The following is a 27824-nucleotide window of genomic DNA, read 5'->3' on the forward strand; positions in this document are numbered from 1 at the left end:
GTATACCAGTACAAATAACCATGGTTTGAGTAGATACCATGATTATACGCAAATAAAATATTTTAGGTTATTTTAGGTTTAGATTTTTATGATAAATGACAATGCAAAAAGTAAACAAAACTAAATCCATTTAATAGTTATTCATATCTGTTATTTTATAACTAAAAGCTAAAACAAAAAAGTTTTTGATCAAACTGTTCTTAGTATATTTCTCTTAAATTGATCTTGTTGATAATTGGTAAGTTTTTTTTATATTTTATGATTGTTTATAATTTAGGCTTATGTCGTTAAGTAAATATACTTGCCAAACATATTATAATAAAGAATTTACAAATTATATAATACGAGCTTTTGGTTTGATTTTTTAATTGATCTAATTTATATTAGGTATCCAGAAATCTTTTTTCTTCAGGGTATTTTATTAATTAACTATTACACGGTATGATGTATTATAATCTTATACAATGAAAATTAAAAATTAAAGTGATGTTATTATTTTTATATTTTGTTGAATATTTAATGTTATATGTGTATTTTATAACTTTATTTATTTAATTTCAAGTATAAATTAATCATCTTAGTTGTAATTCAATTTTAAAATTGTATCTTATCAAATGTGTTATTTACTGTAATTTATATTTAATGACAGATTGTAATTCACATACCTATCTCATCCCAATCATGGAAATATATAAACAAGGAGCAGAATCAAAAATATTCACTACAATGTACTCAGATCGAAAGGCTATTATTAAAGAACGATTTTCAAGACAATATAGAAACAACTTATTGGATTTAAATATACGAAAAGAACGCACTAAAGCTGAAGCTAAAGCTATTTTAAAATGTAAACAGGGTGGTATTGCCACTCCTATTATATATTCTTTGGATTTAAATGACTACAAAATAATAATGGAATATATAAATGGTCAAACAGTTAATGAATATCTAACTAATATGAAAGATAACAAACTAGATGACAATGGCAACTTGAAAAAAGTACTCATGAATATTGGAGTTATCATAGGAAAAATGCATTCTCTTGGAGTTTTCCATGGCGATCTAACAACTTCTAACATCATAAAAAAAGATGATGATACATTGGTGTTGATTGATTTTGGCCTTAGCCATTTTAATCCAAGTGTTGAAGACAAGGCTGTGGATTTATATGTTTTAGAAAGAGCATTTGTCAGTACACATTCATACTTTACAGACTTATTTGCAGTTATTATTGATGGTTATAAAATTGCTTATGAGTTAGATGTTCAAGTTGTTCTTAATCAATTTCAAAATGTTCGAGGTCGAGGTCGCAAACGTCTAATGATTGGATAGTTTTTTTTTTTGTGTATTTTATACTTAAAATAAAAATTATTTTATTGTACTTATTGTTCTGATTTTAATATGATTATAACATCCTATCCTAATTTAATATATTTGTTTATAATGATAATTCATAGTAGTTTCTCTATAATATGAGTGTACATTTATTTTATTATTTTAATTATTCATTTTATAGCTATAAAGAATGTATTATTTTTTACAGATCCAATATGGACATAGCTGAAGGAGTTACACCAGCATATCTGAAATTGGCGCAGATAAAATTTTGCTTGACTCTTCCTCAGCATAAAGATGACCCAGATCTAATTTCATCTTTATTAGCCGGTATAGTCCAAAACAATATGGCTCCCTACTACAAAGAAGTATGCACAGATTTATCATGGAAGTTTGACCAAACCCTTTATGATAAAATGGCTGCCAATAATGCTAAGCGCATGGCAGAACTTGAACAAGAAAAAAATCCCACCATGGTTGATGATGATGATCCAGTGTCTGGTATATGGCAAGCAAAGTTACTTTATTTATGTTCCATTGGTGACCGTGAAGAAGCAACAAAATTGGCTGAGTCTAAATTAGAAGAGAAAAATGTACCTAAATCTCAGCAAATTGATACTGTGTTTGCTCTATTTAGAGTTGCATACTTTCACGGATGCGATATTCCAGCAATGAAAAAAGCTATAGATAAAGCTACAGAGTTAATTGAAGGAGGATCTGGTGGAGATTGGAGTGCCAGAAATAAACTTAAAGCATATGACGGTATTTGGAGTTTGGCGATACGAGATTTCAACCGAGCAGCCAAGCTGTTTGTAGATGTTGTACCCACATTTGAATCGTATGAACTTGCTGATTTCAGCACTATTATCAAATACACTGTATACTCATCGATGATAGCTTTCCCTAGATACGAGCTAAAGAAAACACTCATGCATCATGGTGTTATGGCTCAGGCTTTAAACTCAGATTCTAAGGAACTCAAAGATTACTTTGTGTCATTATATGAAGGTCAATACTCTAAGTTCTTAGTCTATTTAGCACGCATTGAAAAGAATATGAAACAAGACCCATTATTACACCCTCACTATAAGTATTATGTCCAAGAGATGAGGCTATTGGCGTATAAACAAATATTACAAGCATATAGATCATTGAGTTTGGACTACATGGCTGAATCGTTTGGCGTGACTAAAGCATTTGTGGAAAAAGAAGTTGCTAGATTTGCAGCTGCTGGACGTTTAACTTGCAAAATCGATCATGTTGCTGGAGCTGTGGTGACTAGTAGTTCATCCAAGTGTAGTTTACAAGCGCCAGAATCTAGGTTGGAACGTGGTATTTTATATCAGACTACTGTGAAAAAAGGCGATATATTGTTAAACAGGTTAAAGAAGCTGGCTAGAGTTATGGATTTCTAAAAACTAAACATTGTGAATTTTTTTTTTTTTTTTTTAGATTGTGTTTAAAAATAAATTAATATTAAATTATGAGTTAATGCATTGTGTATATATACATAGATTAATGCGTGTATAATTACTTAAATTCTAATTTATCCAATTTTAATTTTTGTATTTTCACATTAATTTAAAAATATTAATAGACTATCTCCTTATAAATTAACATTTAAATTATGTATCTATTGAAATCTATTTTTGGTTATAAAAGTTTTCTTAAATATATTCATATGTCATACTCATACTAAAAGTTTATTGGTTTAAATGCTTGTTTACAATGAGAATTGTTAAGAAAATAATTCTTCACTTATATAGTTATATTGATTTGTTTTATTCCTTTTTTTTTTATTAGAAATCAAAAATAAAACATACATTATAGGTACATCAACATCAAATCTGTTAAAGTGTTAAGATTTGATTAATCTACCTTCTTATGCAGCTTGTGTTGGAGATAAGATTAATAGGCTATGATTACTGCTAACTACAACAAATAAAAACATAATATAAATATAAATTAATTTTAAAACTCAAAACTACAAATTTCTTAACCAAATATGTAGGTATATAATAGCAATTTTTTTATATTATAAAAACCTTATTGGCAATACACCAAATTCTTTATAGTTTGCATTTGTAAATCCCTGTAGAGTGAATCTATTTAGACAAATTCTAACTATATTATTTTGATTTTTGATTAACCATTACTACATTTAATATGTTATCTCGAAGGCTTACTCCACACTAGTAGATCATATTGAAAATTGGATTGATATAGTGTAAAACTGCAAAGTAAACTATTTTCATTGTTTGCTTTTGCACTACCTACGTTTTTGAGTTTGACTATTTTATAAGTAATAAAACGTAGCTTCCCTGATAAGTTTTGTTAATATGAATATTCTATCTTAAGTTATAATCAATTATAACACCTGAGTACCGAATTTTTTCAACTATTTGAATTATTTTGCAGTTTTTGGGTTACAAATTTTGTTGTTGACGCAGCCATAAATTGCTAAAGTGTTATAGTTTAAATCTGTTTTATTATTAGAGAACGGAATAAACACAGTTTTATCAACATTTAAAGATAGATTAATTTAATTAAACTTTTTATAATCAAATTGAAACCTCTTCAGGCTTTCTCATATACCCCATCTCATGATTTACGAGAGAATAGAAAACAAATTAGTGTCGTCAGCATAAGTAATTATCGACCAATCAAAATTAATAGGTATCACAAGTTTCGTTAATATATATTAATATTATAAATAGAAAAGGTCCCAAAAAAACCCCTTAAAATCAATCATAGCCCCCCCAAATGGTTTGTATATATCCCCTTACACCTTTATATATTATCTCAGGGAACATACACACAGTACATACATGCAAATTATAATAGCCTCCCCAAATTTAAAACTCAAATTGCGCCTGTGCCCAAAACTACTTTGCGGTACACCGTTTTTAATTGCATATTAAGTGCTTCCATTTACTAAAAGTATTAATTAAGTTAAAATATTTCTGTTGACTAAAGTTTATAAGTGATTAATTTTTACAATTATTAAATAAGTAAATAATTTTTATTTATGAATTTTACTCAACATAATAAAATATAATATGTAAACTGTAAAAGAGTACCTAATAAAGTAGGTAATAAGAATGTTACAGCTCATGGATTGCTCCAAAATTCTAGTTAGGTACAACTCTAGAGATGTTCACATTATTGTGCACTAACACCGCTTCACATTATTCACAATATGTTATGATATAGGTAAGTAATTAGATAAAAGTGTTAATTTTTAAATTTTATTTAAAACTAAGAAAATAACGTAGGTTTAGTCTATAAGTCAAAGTTCACGAGTAATGGATTTTTTTTAACTTGAAAAGGTTGTTTTAATTCTTAAAATATATTTATTTATTTGACAAACACAATTTAATTTAATTTTCATATTACAATTAAATAATTTAGTGTAATATGTAGGTATGTAACATGTAAGTTACGTGTGGACTTACACGACGAATTATATTAATAACTACCTACTTCTCAGCTATATTATTTTTTTGTGGAATTCTAAAAAATTAAATAGATTGTCGGCACGCAAATGGACTTGAGTAGTTGGGTACGTTATTAAATGGAGGTAGTTCTTCACGCTCAAGGCTCAACTATATTGTTATTGGACGGAAAAACGTCAGATTCAGTCTCACCATCTGTCATTGACAAAACAGCAAAACGATTAGATGAGATGACAGATTTGATTTTTTTCCTATGTTGAGGAGAGATGGTATTATACAGTAGAATCTCGGTAATCCGATGAAAATGTACGTTAACGATACAGAGCGCGATAATAACATACACGTGCACCCGCGATGGCAGCAGAAACCGTAATGATGTTTTTTGTTTAAAAATAATTTATTTACAATCTATATGTTTACAGTTTTACTGCGTTTAATAAATAATAATGATGACGTAAGAATATAAAATTTAATATTATTATAACATAACAAAGAAATATTAGCATTTATGCTAATATTATACGGGCTAGATATATAGATCACCAGTCTCCTTTTCTGTTTTATTTATTTTTTTAATGATATCATTTTTTCCTTTAACAACTCTAATATCTTACTTTTTGTAGACGATGTGAACATTTTTCTGTCTGATACCGAAGATCTCCAGAGTGATTTAATAAGCTATAACAACTGGTGCTTACAAAACGGCCTTTCCTTATAAATATTAATACATTTCTAACTATTAATTTTTCTAAGAAACCCACAAACTTGTTTTTTAATCATAATTTATGTGTTATTACTCTCACTCGTGCCTTGATATGTAATGTCTTATGGCTAGGGTCAATCTATAAATATGTGCGACACGGAGAGCCCGAGAGCTTTACCATGCCGTCATAAATCACCTGCAGGTTAGTTTTAGTTTAAGTTTTAAACCAGTTAGATATATATATATAAAAAAAAAATTATAAAGTAATAAACAATTAAATAACTTGACAAAAAACTTTATTCACGTACACCGAATAGCTATAAGTTGTACATTAAAATAGGTACAAATATAATACCTATTCTATGCTGTGCCGTATACTTATTAAGCGTAGCAGCAAATCAAACGTCGGAAATACCTTTTTTGTCCGTTTCCAAAAAGACGCGCGTTTATTTTTAACGATTGTTGATGACGCGTTATACGAATCGTCGGCCGAAATTTGCATTTCTATTTCGATAGGCGTCACGCTTATACGCGAAATATTCGGCAAGGAAACAGATCGCCTCGCTGGCGGTTCGGTGACTTCAACGGGACTCACCACGTCCGACGGGCCTTCGTTATGCGTATCTTCATCGGAACGTTGGCGCAACGACGACGAGGGAGCCGGCGACTTAGCTTCTATGGCTGGCGCCATCACTGCAGCGTTTACGATCGCGATCATTCGCCGCATCTGCGGTCCTGCGTAATTGGCCAGCAGGATTGGCGATGGGCGATATTCGACGAGTGGCGCGTCGGAGTCCTGTCGCGGTTCATCGGAATCGCTATCGCCGCCCGACGTTATTATTTTTATGTTCGGCATCGATCTAAAGTACGGTTTAGCGATTAAACCCGAGAATTCCGAGTTTTTCGAAATCTTCGTTGTCTGAGCGTTTTGCGATTTTTTCATAATGGTTCCCATCGAAGCCGATGTGATTTTGCAATCGATCGTAATATCATTATTGTCTTGCATGATTTATTTCGAATACGCGTATAATATTAATGAAAGATTAACGTCCAGAAAAGCGATGAGTTCACTAGAATTATTCCTCGATGTCTGCTCTTTGAAACAATACCGAAAAACAACTGCACTTTGACAGATATTAGGTACACGACGAATATTTTATATTTCAACACTATATATATGGTTGACAATAGAAATAACAATTTATTTTTAATTATTTATTTAGTTGATTGATTATCGGCCATTCGGGTAAAGAGAGTACATAAAATAATACAAAATACAAGGAAAAAAATAATAATACAGAAAAGAACAGTTATTTTAGAGTTTTAAAATTAAGTTAACTTAGTACCACTTAGGTACCATTGAAGTTATTATTTATTCAAAACATACACAAACAGCGAAGTTTAAATTCGTTATCAAAATAAAAGTTAAAATCAAGGCTTTTATTTTTTTTTTTGCTGATCAGTATAATGAGTGTTTAGATTCAATAATAACCATGATGATTTTGATTGTTTTCTATATAAGCAGCTTTGAGTGCATCAAATTCAACACATGATACACTCGATACAGTATAGGTAATAAATAATAATACTAAAAACAGTGCTGTAGCAAAGATTTTTTTCGGGAGGGGGCTTAAATTAATAAAATTATTGTCGTCAGACCATCTTGGGGGTGGGAGCTTGAGCCAGGAATACTGCGGCACTGAGTGGTAGTCAGGATGGCTGAACAGTCCGAATCACAGCGTGGACAGTCTGAAAATAATCGACTATTTTAAATCCTGTATAAATGTATAATCATAACCGTACTTTTAGTTCGGGTGAGAAAAAGTGTCAAGGTTACGATAAAAATATGCAAAGCATTTGTGAAAACTTTAGGTGACAATAATTAATATTATAACAATGAACAGGTCGAAAGCACGAATCATTAACGATAATAACTTTTAAAGACAATAAATATAGGTATGTGTAATTTCGGCCTTGTTAAACGCAATAGTGTCAATTGCAGAAGATTTGTGCACCAAACTTAACAAAAACTATTTTGCTAAAAAATAGTAAAAATCAATAGCATTTAATATTATATATTCTATTGTATGATAAATTTGGTTTGACTGCATGTATTGCAAAATCGTATCTGGACCGATATATTATAGTATAATAAGTAATAACCATCGCTAAGTCCGACAAGACTTAGCGGGGGTGAATACACTGGGGTGGTTTCAAGGTCGAGATTGTTTTTGAGGCCTCGGTTTGACGTCTTGGATTTTTTTAACTCTATATTACGGAAATAAATTATTAACAATGTTGAATAATAGTCGAGGAGAAAATAGTTTTAAAAAATTACCAGCACCGGTCGTTTATTTCAGATTAATTGTTAGGATATACGGATTTTCAGTCTTATTCCTACTTGTGGCTCGATTTAAATAGATTATATAGGCGGTGTCGTATCGTAGTATAATAGGTACTTACCCATAATTTAAATAATTTTTTTTTTTTTAATCCATCACCACTTTCAACAAACAGCGAAAAGTATAAAACTAAAGCATCATGCGTGTATAAGCATATTTTATGAACAAGTGCAAACCTCAAATATTAATGACACTGATTGCGTTGTGCAGTGATAGAATGTGAACTTAGGTTGTCCACACGGATTTTAACCAACTTTAATCGCGGTTTTCGTTGTACATTTATTTTAAAGTCTTATAAATTATAATACTTCATATACCGTCATTAAACGGGGTGCTGTTTAAAAGGTTGAAAGGTACCTTTTTACGTAATTAAATTAAAAATAAGTTAACACGTGTGATTTTGCCGAAGACATATTATTACAATTACAGGAACTATGTGTCTGCGCGTCTCCGGCTATACTCTGCTGGGGCGATTATATATTCCGCCAGAATTCCGGTTAAATAAAAAGCTAATAGAAAACTCTTTTATTAAATACGTTGACATCCGTTGCGATGACATACGTCAAATTGCTAAAATTGATATTAGTTTAATATATTAACATATGCCATATCTACTACCTACATATATTCTGATTATCACGATCATTTATTATGATTATTCAGATTATTTAACGTAGGTAATACACATTATAATAATGTACGTGTCATTGAATTGTTCAGACAATTATTATTTTTATCTTTAAGTTTTGCATACTTTAGGTTATACCCAACCTGGCGGAGCTTACACTAAAAAAAGGTACTTGTGGCGGAGTTTTTTGCTCACCCTGCTGCTATAGGTTGCCAAGATCTAACACTGTTAGAAAGAGATAGTCAATACCTGTGCATGTGACGGGTCCTAAAGTGAAAGCTGTATTTTTCTAAATATGTTGTTTAACTTCTGTCTCTCTCTCGCTATTAATACTATGTTTTTCTTACAATATTATGTTGGCCCCAGACACCTGTCCTTTTCTTATATTCCATTACGTTATAGAAGTTATGGATTTTATTTCTACCTATACTTGGATAGTTGAGTGAAATTTAGACAATCGCCGTGGTCGGACGGTATCGATGAAATACCAATAAATTAAACATTATAATATTATAACCATATATAGGTACATAATAATAATACGGCGAAATTAATAATTTTTATATTTTTAGTTCTTTGAAATATTAAAATTGTATAAAACAAAAACTGGATCAAACACTAAATAAAATTTTTTTTAAACGTTTGTAGATATTATTAAAATTTTTAAAGTAGTAAAGACATTACTCATCTCTCGATTAATAGGCATTTGTGGACGTACTAAAATTGTGAAATTGTATTTTATTAGAAGACAATTATTTGATTATTGACGCACGTCGAGTATTCTTATACTTTTTAGTTTTTAGTCGATATAATAATATTTGAAATAATATGGTCCGACTGCAAAAAATATTTTTTTTCGTATATAAATAGTAGACAATTCAATCAATGAAGCATTTGTAGGTTGTTACATTAGTGATATATAGGTAGGTACTTCGTATACTTATTGATTTTTTCAGGTTTTGTTAAAGTGTTTGGATATAGGTGTTAATTATACACAAGGTATTTATAAACAAAAAAATAGCAAACAAAAAACTTGATTATCATTATGTAATAACAATTAATTATATATAATCATAATAAATAAATAATAATACAACTAACATTGCATAATAAATGTATTTCAACACAGTTATAATTATTATATTTATGTATATGTATAGTATGTATATTATGTATGCCTACATATTTCATAATGATAATAATGTTATTATAAAGCTTAGCAACAATAACAACTACCAGTGTAAAAAGCTTAAAAACTACGAAAAAAAAATTATATTTATAATAAACATATAACGAAAGATCTACATTATTATATAAATCGTATTTATAAATATTTAAAAATATCCATGTATAAATCTTTGTGTATTTATATTTTATGTATAATTTGCACTTAATTAGTGCTTAGCCACTGAGCGTTGTCGTCGTTTAAAAGCTTCTACGTATAAAGTGTTCTAGATTAAATCAAATTAATCAAGCAAAAACTGAATTTCAGTCTCTTGAATAACATGTTCCCCACTATATTATGTTGTTTCAACAAAATCATGTATTTAATATAAAATAAAGAAAAAAAAATGTGAAAATGATGGCTTCTCACCCGTGGCTAAAATAAACATTTGAATGATTTAAATGTGTTTCGCACAAACAAATTTCGTCAACAATTGAAAAAAAAATTAATAAATACTTTGGCATGAAATGAAGTGAAATCACAATCATTTTGTTAAAAAAAAAAAAAAAAAAACAAAAAAAAAATTGTCAACGGTTTCGCTATATAGCCGTCGACAAAATGTATCAATGCCATCACCAGTCCGACCTCACTATTTCGGCGAAAATAAAAAAATATTGTAAGAACGAATAAAACATATTATTCTTGGCCCTCGCTTATATTGTCATTGTAGGAACGCGTTCCATAAAGTAAGAACAATTAAGAGCCTTTTTTTTTTTAGTGTAATCTTGTAATACTGATATGTGGGCGGAATCGAGGGGCAAGATATATTATAATATTATATGTGTGTACGTACATATATATATATTATATAATACAAGGATATTTGGTTCTTTTGGGCGACTAGAGGAACTAACGACAATTCATGCAAGATTAATGTATTACACGTATAAATAGAAGTAATAATAGAAGTTAATGACTAGATTTTTTTTTTTTAAATGTATGTTTTCAAACAGCGTAGATCAATTTAGCCAATCGTTTATGCGTGGGTGGTTCATTCGTTTAGTCTTTATTTGGGAGACGGTAGGTTTTCGTTAACAGATATGGATAGTCGCCGAATGTTTGGTCGATCGTAGTCTTCCATACTCATACCGCGTGACAAACTGCGCCTCGGACGCTCGCCATCCGATGAACTGCCTGAGAATGTGCGCTGTCTCTCGATACCTGGCAGCGTGACCGATGTAAGTAGGCCTTGTCCCTTGCAGAATAACAGGATGCTTTGTGCCATTTTTGCCGGCTACAGAAAATAAATTAATCATATTATGATGATATTAAATACGTTGGATAAATGGTCGGTGATCATAAAATTCTGTTATATGAATTATGCAACTAGTTATGTTAATTATTATGAATTATATTTATTATTATTATATTAACTTGGAAACTTTTATTTATTGAAATTAATTTTCAAATAATTTTTTACGGTAAATTCTGAAAACGTACATGGATATATTAAGAGGACGTCATATGTGTATGTGTTGTGTTAGGTTGTTGTCCTACAATTGTATAATATAGTAAATTTAATAAACTTTAATAATAGAGTGAATTGACCTATCATAGAACGTATAGGCCAGAATCTGTGATTTTTCTAGAGAATTTTTTTTTTTAATTTTAAGGAATTTATGATAATATAAAATATTACGAATAAAAAATTTTCATAACTCGCTTTAAAATTAAAATACCTTAAATCACAGATCATGATCTTACACCTTTAAGTTTGATAACAGTTCAACATACTCAATTATTAAAGATTATTACACCATATTGGAACTACTGTTGAACATAAAATAATGTGCTATATTATATATTGTACGTTTATATAAAACGGAGGCAACATAAACGTGTAGTATCATGTGGCGTTCTCTTAATATATAAATGCGCTATTTTTACTTTTTAGATTTCGGAATGATAATATTATTAATTAATTTTATAGCTATCTTACTGCTTCTGCTAAAACATCTCCAGCCCTTTCAATTTTTAATAATGTAGCCTTGTGCTTGTTCAAATCGCGATGTAACTTCTCGACAACATTAGCGTAAGAGCCCAAAACTCCAGTTACCAATAATATGTCTTGTTTGTAGTCTTTAAGCATAAGATCTTTTCGGCTATAATATTTTTTAAAACAGCATAATTAAATCATTGTTTTTATTGATATACTTAATAACAAATTGTATACAATTTATCATACGTACTTGAGAAATGCGTTTACGTATTGTTTGAGATTTTTTGAGTTTATAGTGCCTTGAAGACGTTTTACAAACTCATTAATGACCAATTCTTTGTCCGGGTTTGTTTCATTCATAAGTTGCTACAAGTAAAGCAAAAACTGTGTAAAAAACTCGAAGATTAGATATAGGTTGATTATTAACTTACATGTCCAAATTTGTGGAAAATTAAATAATCCATCGCTGATTGACTCACAGTTGATTTTCCTTTCCAGTTTACGAACTAAAATATTATCATATATTATATAATATTTATAGTATGTTTATAAATTATAAATATTAAATATATTAAAACTACGTATCATTGAGATACAAATACAGTATACTATAGTTCACGCTCACTTTTGATTTGAAATTTTCCTTCACCGATGTAGCTGATCCAGTACAATTTATGAGTATCAACCCCAAAACTCGCGTAGGATGTGCCAAACCAAACCTAGCTACTGCATTGGCACCAGCCCCTTCTCCTAATCCAATAACATAACGAACGTGCAAAGTATTCAAAACAGCCACTAAATCTTCTCCTAGCACTTGCAATGAAGGAAACTGAAAACTTTAAATAAAAAAAGTAGTAATAAAAGCTAGGTATAAAAAAATTACTTTTTAAAAATCTTAAATATAAGATACAACTTATGAATTGACATAGGACCAAGATTTCTATCGTGATACTTACGAGTCAGGTAGAGTATCCGCGTTATCTTCATGGCCAGGCACGTCAATATGGATAAATATTGATCGATCTTTAATTTCACTCATGCATGGCTGGTTGACGAAGTTCTCAAACGATATGTCTATATTAAAACATTAATTATAAATATTTATAACTATTTTAATTGATATTTAAAAATTTAAATTAAATATGAATTGATATAGTTCAATTATTCATTAAAAATTCATATCACATGTCCAAGTATTAATGATAATTGTTATGAAATTGTATTAGACTTACGATTGCATCCCAGGTCATGAACAGTGAGGAATATTGCTCTCTTGTCCTGCTGGGTAAGATCTCCCTAAATAAAATTAATACTATCATTAGTTAAAAATATTCCAAATTAAGAATAATGGTATTTTTTTAATTTTATAAAATTAAATTAGAACAACTCTTATTATATTACCTACATTTTAAATAGCATTTGGTTTAATTAAGATAATCATTATTTTGAAATATTCCATAAATACCATGTTTGATACATATATTTAATACATACATTTAACACGTACATATTACATGAATATACATAGCTCAATAAAAAAGAATAATTATTTATTCATTATACATTATATATCTCTATTTATTTTATCACGATAAAAACTATACAATATTTATTACAGTTTTTGATTTTTAATTTTATATCTAACATATTTACATTTTATCTAAAGTAAAAAATGAATTTTAATATTGTTATAAACATTTCAAATTTAAACATGTCAGATGTATTTTAAATTTATAATTACTATGTAAAAATAAATATGCAGGTTTCATATGTCAATTGGTCGCACACATTTTAATTAAAAAGCAACTTTTGAAATAGTGAGTGTTAAAGTAAATTTAATGTATCATAAAATAAAGATAAATATAATTTAGTTAATTTAAAGTAAGAAAGTTGCTATTACGGTGAAATAAAATAGTTCGGTATATGTACTATATGTTAACAATACTAGTAATATTTATCTTTTGCTAATGTTATCTATAGATACAACATTTCTAACTTATTTATTAAAATGTAGGTATGTATAATTATTATTAATATTTTAAATAATATATTAAATTGTATTTATTTTTATATTTTTAAAAAATTTTTCAATATGTTATATTGATGTAAATAATTTATTTTATAGAATTTAAATGTATTTATATTAAATTATTCAAACATTTTTTTATTATAACACGTAGAATTAAAAAAAATATATTTAAATAACATAAACATATTATATTCTTATAATATTTAATTCAACGAATATATATTGCGATTGACATCGCGTGACTTAAAAAGTATATTGAAGAGGGTTATCATAAAATATTTTATTTGTACTCGTCATTATCTCTTTCAATATATATAAAACAAAACATTTGAATACGAGAACAATGAATAGATACTTCAACTTTTAAATTATGAAAATGTTTAATATACAAACCTTTTCTATTTCGTTTTCAGATAATTTTAGTAATTTTACTAATCACTGCATCTAAGTTATTATTTTATACAAGCATAATTATTATATTTTTTGAATTTGTTTCTAAAAAATATGTGTAAGTTGATTGTTAAAATTAATTTAATATAAATGTATAAGCTTATTAAAAATAATATTTTTAAGTGTTTTATAAATTTATTTATTTTAACTTATTAGTTAAAAAAAGATCAATTAGCTTAATTAAAAATAATTGTCTACTATTTTATGATAGGTGTCTGTTTAAATTAAAACAGAAAATATAAATTATTATTATATTAAAATTATTGATCATTACCTGGACGTGAACGTAGACATTTCCACTTCTCTCTGTCTTGACGAGGAATTTCTTAAAGAGATAAAACAATATGTTAATTAATATGAATATTTTTCAGTATTAAAAAATATTTTGTGAAAATAAAATAGAATGTTTATAAAGGAAGCTTAATCTTTCTATGCCATATTTTAATATTTATTAATATTAAATGTTACAGTCACTATAAAATATTAATTAAATTTAAGATTCTTTATGTTTGAAAACAATAAAAATGTTCTAAAATTAAATAAAATAAGTCGGTACTCATATAAAAGTACATATTATTTATTAGTTATTAATATACTTCAATAAAAGAATTATGAAAAACTATCTTTACATAATATACAATAATATACACATTAGTAAATTATATTATTTGCAATACTTATACGTAAATATTATTATGTTTTATATTTTATCATAGTGAAGGTTTCTTTAAAAAACCTAGAGCATACTTAGATTTTATAAGTATTTATTTGAGGTATTTAATTGCAATTGTATATCTGAATTCAAATCTATACCTACATTTTATTTTACATAGTTAACGTTTTACATGCCTAATCTTTTTTATATTTATTTAGTTATGTCGATACAATCTAAATATACTGAAATAATGTTACTTTAATGATTTATAAGTGAATAAGTCATTATAATATAAGGTATTATTAATACTAATTAATTTAGTTATGCACATAACTTCAATTAAATCACTATAGTTCTTTTTATTGTACTTATAGATTCAGTATAGAATAATATTATTATTTATAGGTATCTTTAGAATTTTTCATCAATATGTATGATATTTATTTAACTAATGAAAACTGTAGAATCATATATTTATACTTTGTTTGGTATATCGTACATATTTCAATTAAATTAAATTAATGATACAAATAAGTAAGAAGAAATATTGCATAATATAATACTATCTATGTTTTTTTTTTGTTCTTAATAGAAACTTCATCCTGATGGCATGTATCTAAAATAATGTATAGGGACTTTCTAAGTTTTTGATTTATATATTACATTAATAATTAATATATTATAATATTAATATATAATTAATAAGTTTAAAAATATAACCTGATATAATTTAATAATATTATATTACCTAATTCAATTCAATATAATTAATAAAAAAAATGTTGATATTATGTAGCTTACGGTATCAATGTATCGTACTTTAGAAAAATTAATGATAATTACTCCTTATTGTTTGAAACATAATAAAATGTAGGTCAGATACAGCACACAAATTATGAAATTTTTTTAAAAGTAAAAAGTTTTAATAAACATTTTTAGTAAAAAAATATTTTAAATTCAATGCTGTAGATATTAAGTTAAATAATCATTTTATTATGAATGATATTTAATAAATATTTCAAGGTTTAAAAACTTTATATCTATACGTGAGTTTAATATTATTTATAAAAAAAATCATTTTAATTAATTTAAAAGAGTTGTAATAATATTAATACTATGTTCCTTGGTATTTACTATTTATAATAATTCCTAACACCGACGAAAAATAAATACTATAAATATATTATTAGACCAAAAAATTAACTGTTTCAATGATTACACATTTATCGCCTTTTTTTTATTAATTATTATTTGAACATTCATTTTGTTTAAAGAAGTTAAAAGTTGTAATAATATATTAAAAGCGAAATACCCTACACGGTGTAATAAATAACACATCATAGCGTTATAGCGACACGACACGAAAATCAACACATTGATAACTGAATTACTGAAATGAAACTATATGTACCATATTATATCCTTAACGATCCTTAAACTATGACTATATCCTTTTTACCTTTACGTCACGTTAAATTATTTATAGGAAAAGGTTTTAGGTTTTTTATTGATCTATATGGCTGTATCGATATTCATGTGTACATATTATAAAATAGTGTAATGATTACTAAACCTATACTGTTTTAAATGTTATTTGTTTTAATTAATATTAAAAAAAATTGAATCGATTTTTAGGTATTTATATCGGTTTCCTTTATTTCCATTACTAGCCAGCATACTGTTTTATATTATTCTTAAACATTTTAAAGTGATTAAAAAAACTTTAAATATTACTTTGTGTAGGTAATACAGTTTTAATTTTTTTAACATTTTTTTTTTGAATTTAAACGCTGAACGACCGTGGTTAAAATGTTATAAAGTAATTGGAATATCATAAAGTATAATAGTTAACTCGATTAATATTTTATAATATCTTAATATCAAAACCCACACATTTTTATAGACGTAATATATTACATTATATCATAATAATAAACTTTGATTTTAAATTTTCGAAATTGTATGGGAAGCACAAAAATTATTGAAATAATTTTGAAAATTATGTATCATAAAATTTATTTAACTATATAAATACAATTCTAATTATGGTAAAGGTTAAATTTAATAACTATTAGACGAAAGGTCAATTTAATTCTTTGAAAATTTGAAAAGAAATTTTGTAAAAGTTTTAAATGTTATATTTTAATATTTAATCAATATATATATGCCATTTTTGAGTACTCCTTGTATTTACAAATAAAATAACCACAAAATAACTAAAAGTATGGATGTAAAACCAAAATATTCTAAATTTAAATGAATTTATAAGGTACCTTTATGGATGATATTGGATACTTATATATGTTTTAATGTACCTAAAGCAAGGTGGAAGGTAAATAGTAGGAGTATAAAAAATAGTTTATATCAATTATTGTGATATATAAAATACATTTCATTCAAACTATAAATGATTTTAGAAAATAATTTAAAAGTATAAACTATTATAATTTTTGAAACAATATTAGTATGATAAATGATACTTTCTGTTTGAAAATTAAATATTGATAAGTAACAAAAAGTGCTACGATTTGATAACATTTATTAAATATTTTATTTAGTCTAAAAGATTTAAAAATATAAACGAAAATTTTTTCAAAATATTTAGTATCTTATTTAATAACAAATTTTGAATTACAATGAAATATGATCAAAATATCTGTAATGTAGATGATGCAGTTTTTTTAAGAACTACTAGAAAATTAATATTTTTCTAACACTTCGCTAAACCAAAATAAAGATTACTACAATAGTCTTATTACTTTACTCAATATAGAAAAAAAAATAATAATTTATACGAGTACACATTTTAAAATAAACTAAAATGAAATTTACTATTATTACATCATTCTAAAAATAATAGTTATAAATATTTTATTAAGTACAAAAAAGCGTATTTTAAATTAAAATTTACATAATGAGAAATTATAAAGTTGAATAAAAAATACAATGTATAACATATTTTGTTATAAATATTAAAATTGGTTTTTTGGGGTTCCTACCTACATAAATCATAAGAGTTTATTAATACATTCCGATATTTAATATGTTATTAAATATTCATGAGTGTTATGGAAGATAGGCAGAATTTAAAGTAGAGATATTAAGTCATGGTTAATGTATTAAAAACGACATTATTCTAATAATCACAATAAATCTTGAATATTTATAAAAATTGTTGAAAATGATAAATTTTGGCTTGCTAAATGTATCTAAAAATCATAATATGATAATTTATAAAATTAAGAATTATTAAATAAAATATTATATTATAATAATTTATAAATTATATTTTATAACAATGAGGTGCGTGTATACGTTAAGTGTGTATTGTTAACATCGATGCCCCTAAATTGCCTATAGTTTGCGCCGTTCAACAGAGCTTTGTCTCTGTAACAGAGCAGGTCTCGTAACAATGACAAATGTATAGTAATTACTAAATTATATTATACATATGTCTAGGTGGTTAATTTATTATATTTTTATAATTATATATTATGATGAAATTTCGCAGAATACTACAATCGATAGGTATACCATTCGTACAACAGCAGAAACGTGTTATATAGAATAATAATTATTATCGTACGTACAACATAATATACATAATATAATATAACATAATATTACGTGTACCATCTGGAAGACGGAAAATATTTATAAACGTATACAAACACACACACATACATATATATATATATTGTATACGTGTGCGCGTTTCCCGCCATCGCATTCTTCTGGACAAATAATCAATACCCCGAATGTGCGCCTTAGCAATAACGACCCCCGGGGACCGCCCGCCCAAACACTACCACCTCCCTCTAGATACGCCTACACTAGGTTCCACGCCGACCCCTTCCGCACACTCGCCATATCATCCCGAGAGTAATACCATTCATCAACACGTTTGGCTACTTTATTATTATTATTATTATTTTTTTCCTTTCATTAACTTTATTATCGTAAAAAAGAAACCGTTGTTGAAGCATATCACGCAGACACGTATAACATCTCGTTGATTGTAGACGTCATACCGTTCGCACGATCGTCGTAGTAATAATTTATGTTAAATAAATAATTTCTGGCGACCGTTTTTCTGATAATGTTCCATAATTATAAGTGTACCTATATACCTGTCACGCGACGAATATTATAGCTATACAGGGAATAGGGAAATAGCTGCACCGGATAAACATAAATTTTTAATAAGAACGTTTTAATTGTTAATATGAAACACGATAGAATGTTTTTTAGTGTCGTTGCCGAGATAAAGGGCACTTTGTTGCGGTAAGGGTGGCGGTGATCGTGCGGATAGAGGAGGACGCTGTATAATATTCGTCCATATGCTGCGCGGTACAAACACCTGCAGAAAAACGCGCGGGCGTCGTAATAATGTCATATAAAACAACAATAACAACAATAATATCAATGGCAATCGACAACGGTCGTCGAACGGGTATACACTCGTACACATCCCACCACTATTTGCAATATTATTATCATAGGCTATGACGTATCATCACTTACTTGTGAGTCGCTCATGTTAAGTCGACGTTAGTATTGCGTGAGCGATTGCCAAGTCGGTAAAAATCCGTGTTTACGTATTTTACGCAAACGGTGCACACGGCGAAATGGCTCGGCACGATCGTTGGGTTTTCCGGTCGTTTTGTTTTGATATTTTTTTTCCCGATGACGGCGGCGGCGGCGGCGGTAGTAGTAGCGACGGCGACGGCAGACGTTCGGATGACGGGTGCGTTACTGTGTTAATGCTGCTGAAGGGGTAGGTGGTGTACGCGAGCACGGACGGAGATACACGACAATTCGAACGTGGCGTACAGTATTGCCAACCCACCGACGACCGTTTTATGTAATACGCGAGCTTTCGGGGGCGGGCGCGGGGGTGTCGTAGGACGAGTCGGCCACCCCGTATAACATAGGAACCCGACCCGCGGGGTGCGGACGTCCTGCGCCGCCGGAATTCAACAAACGGCGTACGACATTATATTATAATATACTATATTATGATGTTATTGTACGAAACTTAACGTGTGTGGGCATACAGCGTGCGTATAGTTTACAAAAGACATATCAAACGTCGCGTCAGTGGTGTGCCCTCGGGAGTGGGGTGTTTTGGGTGCTGAAACACCTTCCCCCAATAAGACCGTATTTATGCAAAAATATATGTAAATTGAATAATTTAAAATATGAAATATGTTATCATATTATGGGTTCTATTCCATACTTGATATTATTAATGAGGAAAATTAAGGACTACAATAGAGTGTGTAAAGTCCCCTCTATGTATAATATATTTAAATAAAAAATTAAAACAGCACTTTAAAAAAAAAATCCTGGCTACGCGCCTACATCGCGTAATACGTAATATGCACTGAGTACATTGTATATTTAATTACTTAAGTATCTATATAGTCTATACAAGTGGCTGTTTTGTTTCACAAAACTCATAACCTATATCTATAGGAATATATGGGTTTATTATTAAAATAATTATCATCATGGGTATATTATTTTAGTCGTTGCGTGGTAGATCACGAAGTAAATAACATTTTAGGACCATGTGTATATATATCATTACGAGTATATACAATATGTTATTATATTAATATGTACTTGTATTTGTGCCACTGAGTTGTGTTTATGAACGAAGAGGGTTTAGACTTTCCCATCGAACATTTTAATCCATTTCACAACATTTTATGTATATATTTTTTAAATTTAAATTAATTATTATTATTTATTAGTTCTATAATACATTTTTTAAAGGTTTTCTTATTGTATGTTTATTTTTATTTTCAAGATTCTATACAATTTTTTTATAACTAAATAATTGTGTATAAATCACTAAGACAAGGAGTGGAAAATCTTAGCCAAGCGTTTGCCATTTAAGAATTTTAATATCACTCTTATTTATTTAATATTTGTAAATACGCCTCTGTGTATGTGTATGTGTATGTGTATGTGTATTCATTTTATGATATTACAATTTATCTACGTACATTATATACTGTAATACGCGCTATTTTCCATTGAGAAACTGATACCTATCGATACTCAATGCGCTATAAAGACTTTTGAAGTTTAAAATGATATATGTCAGCGGTTCTGAATATAATAATAGTAGCAATAACGGCAATTCGATACCATGTAAATGGCCACAGGTTATGTAAAATATAAAATATAATGAGAAGTAAAAAAAAAGTATTCGACTTTCATACGTGACCCATTAACGTCAACATATAAATTATATACAAAATATAATATAATATATAGAGCCATTATAATTCTGTGCGTTGAAAATTTCTCATGACAATAAGTATACAATTATCCGTTTCCTTGGAGATACTTTGCCAATACGGAGCGTGAATTTGCCAATCAAATAAACCTACATATATTATAATATATATATGTATATACATAGATACGCACGGCCATGAATTATAGACATTTTTAATGTAATTGTATGTTTAAGTGCAATAGTCGAACAACAGTTTTTTTTTTATACTCGAACAATCATTTTTATTGCACCTGTATATGCGATTGAATTAAATTTAATATATTATTTGCACACGATTACTGGATAAATATATGGCATTCTAAAAATGAACACCCCTATCTATAAATGTAAATGTATATCATGTAAATTCGTGTAAAGCTCAGTATAATGGATAGTTGAAATGTATTGGGTTAAATATAAGTTTTTTTTATTTCATAATATATTACAGTCAATAAATATGACTTAAGTGTTATGAGTATATAACAAAAACATTTAATACTTAAATTTTTATAACATTTTTTAATTTTTTTAATTGTTCAGAAAATTAATGGTTTTATAAGTTTAATAACATAGTAACTAATATTCCAATATTTAAAGAGCAATTAAGATAGATTACAATTATTAGATACGCAGTATGCAATTAAACATATAAAATTATATTTTTAATGAAATTTGCGAATAAAAGATTTAATATTGGAAATGGTGGCTAGTGGTTACTATTTATTTATTTAATTTAATTTAATATACATATGAATATTGGGCCCCACTGAGATGACTATGGAAAGTTTGTTATAAAAATTAGTTTTATTAATTTATGAATATTGTTATTTTTCTGTAAATATTAATTAATTTCATTAACAATTATTGTTTGATAAGTTTTAAGTTATTATAATTTGATTGTGCTATAACTGAGTATACGCTGTATGCAATATGTTATTATTAGTATGTACAATATATAGAATATTATAATTTATAATATACAATATTAAGTATTTAGAGATACTATAATAATATATATATATAATTGAAATTACTGAAGTTGGTACCTACAAAAATACCATCGATGAATTAAATATTTGAGTAAAACTATATGATACAAATAAGAGGCTTTACTCAAAACACTTTATGTATCCGTGTCCTTTGATAAATTAGTAAAAAGTAAATTGTAAAATATATACCTCATAATATTCGTTAAATTTCATCAATTTATCTTTAGTATTTAAATATAACAAGTACTAAATACACATAATAATTCTGTCATTATGAAATTATTAAAACTTACAAAATTATCAATTACGTAGTGTGTCACTCATTTGTACATAATACTACGTAGTTAAAAAAATATAGATCATAAAAATAATAAGAATTTAATAGAAAATCATTGAAAAAATCGCCTAAAGAATTGTTTGTAAATATTATATGATATATAATAGTACATAGTGTAGTTGTAGTACCTGTTATAATTTAAAATTAACCTTAACGTTGATTCTTTAATAATAAAAACAATCATTGACTAGAAAATGAAAATACTAAATAAAACTTTGTCTCAATCAATGCATAACGAATCTTATTTAGAACATTTTAGAATAAAGGATATAAACTGTGAATAATTAATTTGGCAGTTTACCATAGATCCCAGAAATAAATATTGTTTTTAATTATTTTATTTATAGACAAAAGATCACAACATGTTTCTTTCTTTTACGACACCGTTGGTTACAACTATTAAGTAATATGAGTTCAGATGGGATTCTAAGAATATTATCTGAATTCCTACTAACAATCATATCATATTATCGATTTACCCTTAAACCAAATAGGTTTTCGCCTATAGTCGAAATAAAACTCAGAAACTGCTTCCACGGTGATATTTCTAATGTAGGTACTGTGTGTTGTGCTTTTTAACTGTATTATATAAAAAATATTTACACAATTGTGTTTGGTTATAGCTTGTAGCTAAGACGCTTTTAATTTTAATAAAATACCATTTACAGTTTATTCTGCTCATAAAAAGATCTCGACTACGGTATAATACGGTTTTATAGCTGGACTGGGTAGCGATGACGGACAATAGCAGAGTATACGTATACAAAACAATGTGTGAATTAGTTCGCATGCCAGCCGTCAAACGTGGATCGTAAATTGTTTAATATATACATATACACTACACATTCTTGGGAAATTGATGATGAATAAATAAATGTCAGCGTGGATTGAATGTGCGTCAGCCATCAGGTACCGCCGTTGGATATTAACGAATAGCAATGGGTACATATTAGATTAGGTATATAGTTGAAATGTTGAATAAACCCGCGAACAAAAATGTCAATAACAAATAAATAATAATATTATATCATTTATGCGGCAGGATAATTGCAATGCCACCCACACACATTGGTTCGGTTTTTCAGTTTCTCCGTCAACGTACAAATAATTATAACAATAATATTAATAATACGGTGTGCCGTTGCGTAAAATAATTTTTAATTTGTTGTTTTCATTTCCTGTCGCACCACCACTGCGGCCGGAACAAACGAATGTTTGCGGAGCGTTCACCGCTCATACGTGTAGCGGCCTACTACGTGTTCTGTACTTACCTCAGGTTCAGTTATGTACAGAATATTATTATGCATTTATATAGTTTATACTTCTATAGTGATATGTGTCGTTTTTGTATTGCAACTTATTAGGTTAAGGGCGCGGACATGAACTGTTAGTATAATATAGTAGCCGTCGATTACGGTGCGTGTTGTTTTTACTACACCTCAGTAAGTGGTTATTGTTGTTTCATGATTTCGATTTGATTTGTGTGTCGCTTGAGAAACAAAAAAAGGTATGTTTACGTGCGCTCTCGGCCGTATATCTAAACGTTTACTATATAGACTAACGTGTTTAGTCTATTGTACATTGGTGGTATTTTGTCTCTAGACTCTAGAGATTTCTAAACTTTTTTATTTGCTGGCACACAGTATTTTGTTTTATAGATGTTCGAGGCATACACATTAAAAAACATATATATTATATAATTTTATGACTGATGTATTATAAGGTAATGTTTATCTGAACAATATCAATAAACATAAATAATAAAAATTTAAATGTTCAAGTTAATGAAAAATTATATTATTAAATATAATATTTAACACATAATCTAAAATAAATATTACATGGAACACCTGAAGAATTTCACGCTGCATAAGTTGAAAATCGCTGTGCATAGAGTAGAACTTCTAGAAAATATAAAATTACTGTTCAAAATATGTACATGATGAATAAAAAAAAAAAATCAAAAAAAAAAATCAAGAATATGCCGGGTATAGTATTTGTTCACGTGGCGATAACGCGTGACGACCGATCACGGGATAACGTTTAAAATTAATAATCAATAATATTATTTTTTTTAAAAAACCATTACTCGGGCTGAGATTTTTTGGGGAAAAGTCACCCGCATTCACCCGCCCGGCGGGACCTATAAAAGGTCATGAAATAATATTATTATAGTCTGTATGGAATGGACTCGCCCGCAAGGTAGCACGTTGCAGTGGGATTCGCTGTAAATCCGCCGCCGTCGTCCGTATGACTACGGTGTTATAATGTTCCGCGTTAATTTAAGCTCGCGTGTAGTAAACAACAGACGTCCGGGACATGTGACCGGCGCACGAACGGGCGAGTGGCCTGGAGGCTTATTATAAATGTAATAACACCGGAGCAACAGTATTATAGGAGTATTTTATACGAATTATAATATTATATATAATAACTATTATAACGACCGCGTCCCGCGATCTCCCGCGGGATGTGTACACCGTCGCCGCATCCGCGCGTATCAAGTTTACGCTATTTCAGCCGATAATACGGAGCGGTCTACGTGACGACCGACACGTCCGTCCGTCGCGCCTTCTGACGCCGCCACCCACCACGCACCACCAGCCGCAGCCACTGTGCGCGATATACACAGTGCACGCCACGGACCACGAAACATATAATACAACAATATGGGCGCCAAGTATGCTCACCCCCGTTTTCGTCTTCAATAACGCAGTAATTTAAAAACTGATTTTTGGAATTTCAAATACTCGACTACATTTTCGAATTCTTGACATGTTTGTGAACTACGTGGAAAACTATTGTTTTTCAAATGACAATCTTCCTTTTATAAACAGTAAATTGTTTGGCGTATCATTTTTCTGAAAATGTTGACAAACCAAAATTCAAACGAGTAGTTTTTGAGTTATTTAACTTTGTGTAATGAGGGGGGGGGTTATGATTTGAAACAAAAACAGAAGTTTGTATCGTCAAAGAACATTCTTTAAGAATTAGGAAGAATGTGAATGATCAACTTGGTGAATCCCTCTGTATACCAGGGGCAACCAAACGGTTGATCGTCAAACGGTTTCAAAGTATATATAAATAATAAATATATTCTCGGTAAAAGTTTGGCCATTGCCGACATAACACGATCAGTGTCGGTGCTATGATTTGCGAAACCTGTGAAATTAATAAAAGCCAGGCCCTCGGGTCAGGTTCAGTCGAGGAATCGGAACTATACGGTCCTTAATTCTAAAATAATGACATTCTTCCTAGTTTAATAGTACACTAATCACACTCTATCTTCATAGATGCCAATAAGAATAGATACAAATATTACTCTTACAATGACTAAAAAAGCGCGAAGCCGAGTAGCTTCCTCACTTCCTGCATATCCCCAATTGTCCTCCGCACTGTGCACGCAATACGATATTATTATTATAGTATTAATCATATGTGTACATCTGTGGTGGTGGTGGCAGTGGCCGAAATAAACGGCACGTGCGCCGCCGAAACGACGAGAGAAGAGCACGTGCGCACGACGGTCGGCAACACTGAATCGGCGGTGGCGGCCAAACCGTTGCAAAAAGCCCGGGGGTCGACGCGCTTGCCGCCGCAGACAACAACAACAAACGCTGAGCGCCGGCGGCCGTTGTCGTTGACCCAATTACGTCGTCGTCGTCGTAGTCGTCGGCGGGCGGCCCTCGCGCTTATTTACCAACGACGCATTATTGCTGCCGCCGCCGTTCGACCCCTCTTCATTCTTGCCACTCGCGAGCGTTTCCTATTCACCGCCGCCGGCCACGTTTTGATACTATACATACAGCGCGATTCGCCAGGTGCTTGTGTCCCGGTTGGCAGTAAGACCGGTGAAAACGAGCTGTGGCGGAAAACTCTTCGAGTCCAGCAGTTACTTATTGGCGGACTAGGGCGGCTGCTGTTATTCTTTTCGATTTCTACGTTTTACCGTGATTTCATCGTAATTATATCGTATAATATCAAAATATTGATTGTGTCGATCTTAAATGTTATCGCCTTTCGATTTGCCAAGCTTTATCATCCTCGTTTCACGTAAAACATGCGTATATAAAGACTATACTTTAAAATATACGAAGATGTTTTTAATGGTATTAAAAAATTATTCTGTTGTGTCGACACGACTTTACGAGTAGTTATTATTATTATTTCAATGTGATCCTTTTAAGTTTCAAATTATCAGTCAGATGACTTTTTTTACGCTTTGTAGTAAATTGAATTGAGTCTTTGTTAGTAAAAAAAAAAAATGATTATCTTCCCTTAAATGGTATAAAAAATGCAAGTATTTGAAAATATAGTATCTTAAGAGTGTGTACTTGAAAATTTCAAAAATGAGAAATTAAATTAAATGTCTGATTAAAGGATAAAATTGGTGTGTGTGTGTGTGTGTGTATGTGTTTTGTGAATCACTCTGTATAACATCTGCCACTCACCCCTTTTTATCCTTTACTCGCTTTGTGACGTAGTTTTACTACATTTTTTTCCTTTTAAGACGATGATAGGCGGACGAATGAACAAAAATCAGATACAAAGAAATAGTCGAAATCCGTTTTGCAGACGACGTCGGAAGCGTTGAGATCATAGAGATTTAAATCCAGAAGTGTAATTTGTTGGATTCAATAAGGGTGTGCGTTTTTATCCCACGACACTTTTTTTCATAGTACACCACAAAAACAAAATAAACAGTGTAAAAAAATAAAAATACATATTGTCATTTCGGGAATAAAGTGCAGATTGGTTTTAGAACCTCTGCATTGGTTATAGACTTATTTTTTTATTTTGTATATGAAAAATGTGAAACAACTTAACTCTGACGTACCCACGCGATCAGTAACTTTCGTCGTTGCCAAACTTTTCTTAAAAAATGAATTATAGCATAGTGATAAATTGTAATGTGAATTTTGAACAAATAAATCTTAACTCCGTGTATTATGTTTTTAATTTTAATTTGTACCGGGACCGCAGTGTTGGTCAGGCATACAATTCTTAATTATATAATATACTTGAGTAGCTTGTAATTATTATTATTTACTTTACCTTTTGCACTGTTGAGCTGTTTCGATTGCGCGTCACAAAATTATTAATTGTAGTAATTACTCTACACAACACGCTCCACACTACGACAATAACACGCACATACACCATAATTTACGCGTTTGTACCTACTAATTAGTAGATACCTAAGTATATAATAGCAATATTTTTATATCATAGTGTCACGTTTTCACCTTACATAATAGTGTAGTCATATATATGTATATATTGTTTTACTATATAATTGTGGGGAGAAAGAAACAGTAACGATAAGGTAATATTTGGTCTGCCATTCGTTATTTTTATACAGTCACCTCATCGATAGACAGTAAT

At 29.2% G+C, this 27824-nt stretch overlaps 3 protein-coding genes across 4 annotated transcripts in view; 2 read left to right on the forward strand and 1 right to left on the reverse strand.

Moving 5' to 3' along the window:
* The first annotated feature begins 96 nt into the window (after nucleotides 1-96).
* Nucleotides 97-3036, forward strand: LOC132928282 (26S proteasome non-ATPase regulatory subunit 6). Its single transcript, XM_060992846.1, has 2 exons — nucleotides 97-238; nucleotides 1544-3036. The coding sequence occupies exon 2, from the start codon at nucleotides 1551-1553 to the stop codon at nucleotides 2748-2750; it is 1200 nt and encodes a 399-aa protein (XP_060848829.1). The 5' UTR covers nucleotides 97-238; nucleotides 1544-1550; the 3' UTR covers nucleotides 2751-3036.
* Nucleotides 104-1381, forward strand: LOC132928284 (EKC/KEOPS complex subunit bud32). Its single transcript, XM_060992848.1, has 2 exons — nucleotides 104-238; nucleotides 650-1381. The coding sequence occupies exon 2, from the start codon at nucleotides 682-684 to the stop codon at nucleotides 1330-1332; it is 651 nt and encodes a 216-aa protein (XP_060848831.1). The 5' UTR covers nucleotides 104-238; nucleotides 650-681; the 3' UTR covers nucleotides 1333-1381.
* Nucleotides 3037-9555: 6519 nt separating the features above from the next.
* LOC132929215 (uncharacterized protein ZK1073.1) overlaps nucleotides 9556-27824 on the reverse strand; it is a 29651-nt gene continuing 11382 nt past the window's right edge. The window contains exons 1-9 of one of the 2 annotated variants that reach the window (XM_060994402.1): nucleotides 19346-19592; nucleotides 14441-14491; nucleotides 12920-12983; nucleotides 12644-12761; nucleotides 12313-12523; nucleotides 12119-12193; nucleotides 11938-12053; nucleotides 11688-11850; nucleotides 9556-10982 (exon numbers count right to left, since the gene is read on the reverse strand). In XM_060994402.1, the coding sequence (XP_060850385.1) occupies nucleotides 10755-10982; nucleotides 11688-11850; nucleotides 11938-12053; nucleotides 12119-12193; nucleotides 12313-12523; nucleotides 12644-12761; nucleotides 12920-12983; nucleotides 14441-14491; nucleotides 19346-19360 (1041 nt within the window). In that variant the 5' untranslated portion in view covers nucleotides 19361-19592 and the 3' untranslated portion in view covers nucleotides 9556-10754. Of the gene's footprint in view, nucleotides 10983-11687; nucleotides 11851-11937; nucleotides 12054-12118; nucleotides 12194-12312; nucleotides 12524-12643; nucleotides 12762-12919; nucleotides 12984-14440; nucleotides 14492-19345; nucleotides 19593-27824 lie in introns of those variants that run through there. The other variant, XM_060994401.1, reaches the window with a different exon arrangement.

The sequence above is a fragment of the Rhopalosiphum padi genome, chromosome 4 (assembly GCF_020882245.1).
Source record: "Rhopalosiphum padi isolate XX-2018 chromosome 4, ASM2088224v1, whole genome shotgun sequence".
In the NCBI taxonomy this organism is placed as follows: Eukaryota; Metazoa; Arthropoda; class Insecta; order Hemiptera; family Aphididae; genus Rhopalosiphum; species Rhopalosiphum padi.

What these genes read in the sequence shown, in the direction of transcription:
- LOC132928284 (XM_060992848.1), top strand. Translation starts at nt 682, where the DNA reads ATGGAAATATATAAACAAGGAGCAGAATCAAAAATATTCACTACAATG.
- LOC132928282 (XM_060992846.1), top strand. Translation starts at nt 1,551, where the DNA reads ATGGACATAGCTGAAGGAGTTACACCAGCATATCTGAAATTGGCGCAG.